This window comes from Morone saxatilis, unplaced genomic scaffold, assembly GCF_004916995.1.
Source record: "Morone saxatilis isolate NCDOM2014 unplaced genomic scaffold, NCSU_SB_2.0 Contig5, whole genome shotgun sequence".
Classification (NCBI taxonomy): Eukaryota; Metazoa; Chordata; class Actinopteri; family Moronidae; genus Morone; species Morone saxatilis.
The window spans coordinates 24,197,160-24,203,534 of NW_023340095.1; the positions used below are offsets into that span (position 1 = coordinate 24,197,160).

General features: G+C 39.8%; 1 protein-coding gene across 1 annotated transcript in view; it reads right to left on the minus strand.

Annotated features, from left to right (window-relative positions):
* Positions 1 to 3,356, minus strand: part of rftn2 (raftlin family member 2) — a gene marked incomplete in the record, with an annotated part of 22,985 nt that extends 19,629 nt beyond the window's left edge. Inside the window, 1 exon segment of the mRNA XM_035677180.1 lies at positions 2,921 to 3,356. Within this exon segment, the coding sequence (XP_035533073.1) occupies positions 2,921 to 3,059 (139 nt within the window).
* Between the last annotated feature and the right edge of the window lie 3,019 nt (positions 3,357 to 6,375).

A 6,375-nucleotide genomic window follows, 5' to 3' on the forward strand; every position in this document is an offset into this window, starting at 1 on the left:
AGGAATCATTGTGTTTTTGTTATCTTAGAATGAGAAGTCCGCCATGTTTCTACAGTAGCCCAGAACAGACAAACCAAACACTGGAGCTAGATAGGGTCTTTTGCATTTTCTGCGGCCACTGGATATTCTCCTACACGCTTGGAAGGTGAGCAGTATTCAGTTCACAGCTAGATGCCACTAAATCCTTCACAATGGTCCTTTGAATCTTCAGATCCAGTCACTGCCAATAATTCTCCTAAAGATTTTTTAAGATGTTTGATATTCGTGTGAAGTGACTTAAAAGATCGTGCTAAATGACTTGGCTTTACCTGAAGTCAGCTTTGTTTTACAAAGTTCACTCGCCTCCAATTCCCTCCAAAGTCGTACACTCCTCTCCCTCCAACATCTCCCCAGACCCTGTGCTTTTTTACTCCTTTTTTGGCCTTTTCTGGCCTTTTCAGCACAAATGTCACTGCATATAAACAAACCAAGTGGCTGGTTGCCGACCATGTTTGTTTTGGTAGAAGAACATAGTTGGCGTTCTCGCGGGATTTGCAGGGTCATCTACCTCCAGAACTCCAGTCATTACTGAGCAGTGGTTCAGTGGGTTGTATGGTTGTGAGGTTTATGCTCCTTCCTGACCGACTAAAGACAACGATTCATCGATTAGTTGTCAACTATTAAATTAATCGGCACCTATTTTGATAAATTAATTGTTTTTATAGTAGTTTAAAGAAAACCAATTACACTGATTTTAGCTTCTTCAATGTGAATATTTTCTGGTTTCGTTCATCCTCTGTGACAGTAAACTGAATATCTATCTATCTGGGTTGTGGACGAAATAAGACATTTGAGGACGTCACCTTGGGCTTTTGGAGACACTGATCAACATTATCTGACTTTTTTTGGACCAAACAACTAATTAAGAAAATGATCTACACATGAATCGATATTTGTAGCCCTACTAAAGAGTAAAAAATCTGTGCAAGTTGGAATCAATCTTTATGTGTGGACTGTCCAGTCTCTGTAGATCTGTCCTATGCAAGGGACTGTTGGTTTTACAGAACAAGACATGCAATGTTTTGCCTTTTTATAGGTGAAACGCTTAATCTTGAAAATGATCTGTGGATTTGTCCATAATAAAAATAGTCATTTAATAGTTACAGCCCTACTTTGAAGCGAGTCTACATGATCTGATCTCACGTACACAGGACTGGACCCACGCCGAATGCTGGACAATCCTAAAGTCATTAGAAGGCGGGATATGTACTTTACTTCCCCGATCCCCTTAATTTGGAAGGCAGCACTTTCCTCCATGACTCATTATGATGTCGGCCTGCTGTTTACATGCTAGGCTCCCATTCAGAACTTAATCACCATTTCCTTCCAAATAGGTCACAGTCAAAACAGCCGGTCTGAGGACCAGATGAAGGGATTATCCTTGAAAAATGGCAACCCTCGGCCGTCCGAGATCCCCATGCATGTTCCAATTAAATTCTGTATCCCAGCAGGTGGGTTCTTCTCTGGGAGGGTGCTGCATTTTACTGCATGCCTACGACATGGGAAAGGGTGTGTGTCCAAGTGTGTGTGCCAAGGGGAGAAGGGCTAGTAGAGAAGGCAGGAAAAAACCTTGAGTGACCTATTTCTACATAGGCTGACCGAGCAGCCCTGTTGCTAGGAAAAGCCAGAGCCAAGTATCACATTGAAAGGGCCTTAAAATTAAATTGAGTGGAATTTAAAAACAGTAGCAATATGGATACTAACTGCACCCTGTCTGGCTACACAGCCAATTTTATATCACTTCACAAGCATCAGAGGAAAACAAAGCTCCTGTGTGAACAATAAAGTGATTCCATGTTCAAATAAAACTGCCATAAACAGGATGTCTGCTATTTAGGAGCATTTTAAGGTCAAATAAACAAGTTTTAGTCAAAGGAAGCAACACATAAGAGGCCTTTTTAAAATGGTAAATGGTTAAAACTATAATAATATTTTTAGGGGGGCTTATATCCTTATTCTAGTGTGTCTACCTCCCTTAAGATTAATCAGTGACAATGAGACAAATGGGAAGTAATAAAAAGTAATAAATGCAAAGTTATGCAGCTAATTATTATTAATAATATTCTGATTATTTTTATTATCCATAATACTTTTTCTGATTTATTGATTAATAGTTCTAGGTCTATAAAATAATGTAGGGTAGCAAATATTTTAGTAGTTTTTTTGTATTTTAGTATCGATCTATGCATTATTTACTTGATTTAGTCTATAAAATGTCAGAAAATACTTAATTATTATGTCTTAAATCTAAGGTCTTGAAAAGATATTCTACTTAAAATGATATTAAATAGTGCATCAGATCCTCGCACTGGAGAAGCTGAAACCAGCACATGTTTTGGGTTTTAGATTAAACTAAATTTTGACATGAATCAAATAATCAACTAATCGTTTCAGCTCAAATAAACAGTCAGAAAAGTCTCCAGAGACCGGGGTGACATATTCATTATTGGTTGCTGGTTTTGTCCGACCAACAGCTGAAACCCAAAGATATTAAATGTACTTTCATTTATGATAAAGAAAACTAGCAAATTCGCATTTGGACCAGCCCGACCCAAACCTGACTTTCCACTTCAAATAAATGAATAAATAAAATGTATTGCAAAACAAATAAATAACACATTTACTCTTAAAAAATCATATATACTTAAAAATAAAACAAAATTCAGTCCAAGCCCGACCTGGAGCAGTTGTTTGTTTTTATAGCATTTTTGTCTGAAAGTTGACAGAAATGAATCATCAATTTTGAAAACAGTTTCCGAACAATTCTCGGTTGAACGATTAATCATCTCAACTCCACTTGAGTTGTTTGATCAACAGTCCAACACCCAGATATATTCCATTTGTTACAATAATACAGGCAGCATTTTGGCAGCAAGCCTACCTTCCAGACTGAAGTCGAGCAGCACATACTCGTACACAGTATCCGTTTTGGACTCCACTTGTGGTCTCTTCAAGGTGGAGTAGATCTTCCCGGGGCTGCTGTCCTCCGGGTCTTCCAGTTTCCGCAAGCCGCAGCCCATGGCCTCCGAGGCGGGGACAGCCGCTCGCTCAGCGCGGTGGGAGCACCGGAGGAGCCGCAGACAGACTGAGCTTCTCTTGTGCTTTCAACTTTAACGGGACCTCTCCATCCCTCCTCCGTCCTCCCCGGTAATCCCTCCGAGAGCTCACAGAGAAGCAGCGGCGAAGGTGGAACAACGGTTTCCGAGGAGAGGAGCGCGGTGGACGGTTGTTAAGTGAAGCGCTTGTTTCTTGAAAAAGTGTCCCGCTGGTGTGTCCGCAGGTCTGAAGCGTGGAGAGGAGGAGCGCGCTCTCCCTGGAAACAAAGTTTCCTCCACAATCAAGCTAGCAGGGATGATACAACTTCCTGTCGGAATGTCAAAATAAGATACTGAAATAAAAAACGAATCTAACAGAATATTCGTCCCGTATTCAATGTTTCAGCCCAGTGTTTTGTTCACTTTTTGTGTTTTTAGTTATGTTTTTTGTTATTTGTACAGACTTATGATCAGTATCAGAACTATTTGTGACTTCCTCTTTAGAGCTGAAAATAAAAAGTCAATAAATCAATTAGTTGACAGAAAATTGATCAAAAACAATTAACTGCTGAAGTATTTTTTATTCTTAGTGCCAAATATTGACTGATTCACATACAATGACATTTTTTTTTTTTTTAATCAATTGTCTTATGTTGATAAGATTAGGTTTATCTGTTCAACAAAAGAAAATGTTCTTAATTAATTAATTAGCCTACTAATAGGCTACTCTTATCAACTATGCCTGGCGCCCATAATTACCATTATCCTGTTTAATTTACACTTTTATTTTGAAGTCACATTGGTTTAACGTTCAGTCTGAAAGCAAGTAACAGCTGCTCCGTTGATGTGAGGTTTCAGGGGAGAAAGTTACAAGAGACAATATAATCAACAGAATCCCTTGTGTTCGGGAATTTATGTACTTAAAGACAGATGTACTAACAGAGGAGATCAGTGAGGAAAATTAAGCTTGAAAACTTCTTGAATTACAGATCTGGCAGACAGACCATGCACAAGGCGGGACAGCAGTGGTGGGAGGAACAGGAGAGGAGCATCATGGGTCATCTGGAAGCTGTTGCTGCCACCATGAATACCTCATCGCTTAATGATGATTCTCTTCTGTTTGTAGTCATGCTAGCAGCATTGCTTTTATGACTGTATTGCTGGTCGGTCCAGCACTTCGGTCCAGACTAAACATCTCAACAACAGCCTATTGGTTGGATTGAAATGAAATTTGACATTCATGTTCCCCTCAGGATGAACTGTCATAATTTTGTCTAACAAAACGACAAATCCTAAAGTTCTTAATCAATTATGTAACTGAAAATATATTGAATAGAAGCCACTTCCACTTATTTCACATAAACACAACTTTTTATGAAGGTTTTATTTATGTATCCTGCTCAGTCGTCTGAACTCAACTGCTTGCTTGTGCAACGTGTCCACAGGATCAGTCATTTCCACGCCTGCCATTCATTGTCAATGCGATGTATTCTGGTAGTGCTGCGTGTGTTTTGAAAGATGGGCCGTCATGTTGGCTGCTCTTTATTTGCATAAAGTAGAGGTCTGATGGTAAGTATCCATTGGAGCATTTTTCAATGTCATGGTCATGCCGCTTTACCAGCATTGGATCTTTGTAGTCATTTTGAGCAACCAAAGTAAAAAAAAAAAAAAACTCCTACAACCACGCAAACATTTTCTGACTGCACCTAATTGGAGATTTCAAACCCGACCATCATGGTGGCTCGTTTAGAAACTTTCTCTGGAATTTACAAAAACTACCACCGGGCAACCACAGTTTAAACATTTTTTTGTTTCCAGAGGCGACGGGTAGCGCTGCTGGATGAGTGGATAATATACAAACTCAAAACACAGCGTTCGTCCAATCAGGTGCAGCCAGGAAGCGTCTGCACGGTTGTAGGATGGTGTAGCCTTTTGTTGGTCAATATGACTACAAGCATGCAATGCTAGGGATGATAATACAATGCCATAAATCATCTTTGGAATTTTTTTTTAAATATATTTACTTACCAATCAGAATCAGAATCAGAATCAGAAATACTTTAATAATCCCCGGGAGGAAATTACTTAATGTCCTATTTGCTAACATGGAGCCAGCTAACTTTATGATCTATACTGCAGTCAGGCACCAGGGTGTGATCATGATGTTTGGGCTTCACTTGAAGGACTGTCATGTCGTCCATCTTTGTATATGTCGATAATCAACATTTATTTGCACTGCATCTGCATCTGCATCTGAGAACTTTGTCCCTCTTACGTTCAGTGCATCTATGTGCTGTTTTTAGCTCAGAGTAATCAAGCTAGCAGCACAAAATGAGCAAATCTGTAGTTTCTTCAAGTATTAAAGTATTGGACTGCCCTGTTGCTTTAGTTAGCAAGCTAATGCTACATTGATGTGGTCTCCCCCTAAGTTGTAATGAGATCTGCGCCCTTGACTACTCAGAGCCAGCTCTGAATATGAACACTCACAAGAGGTGGAGCTGATTTCCCCAAAACTGCAGTTATATGCACTAATTTTCAAGCCAGTTTAGTAAATAAAATACCTAAAATCTGTGTATCATTTGGGAAAAAGATGATAGTTTCCATGAAAAATACCCTACTGTTGAGCTTACATCCTATTTTGTATCGAATTGTTCTCCAACTGTCTTCATCATTCTGTTTGATATTATTTTTAAGTAGCTAGGGTAGAAATTAGATTATTTTTGTTAAACTGGAATTCACAATGTTCAGCTTAATGTCCATAGTCCATAGAGGTGACACGACTGAATGAAACGAGACACACACAAGACAACAACCCACCATGACAATATAGGGCCTATAGATGGGGATATTTCCCCAGTAATGGAACTTTTGCTCAATTGAATTTTCCAGTCCAGTCAGAGAGGCTGAGGGAAAATGACACAAAAAGCCTAAAGGATTCGGGGCTTTTGAGCAAACATTCGGGGCTAGAGGCCAAGAAGCCACCACCCCCCCATCCCGCTCCACCACACTCATTGAGAACAATGATGCACTACAGTCTCACTAGTTCTCTGCCTGTCCCCTCCCCTGTACTGCTGCCATCTGCCCTCTCTTCCCTCCACTGACAGCAGTAGTGAGTAATTCAATCACTGACTGTTTTTCAGTGTGGTCACTGTAGACTGTGAGGATTTAATCTTCTGATTTACGGTTTGGTAACTTAAGCACTTCCTACTGCATTGCTCCTATGACTGTTCCCATGTTATCTAATGAATATATAATGACATCCGGACCCTCACTGAGGGGCCACAGGATATGTGGCATCAAG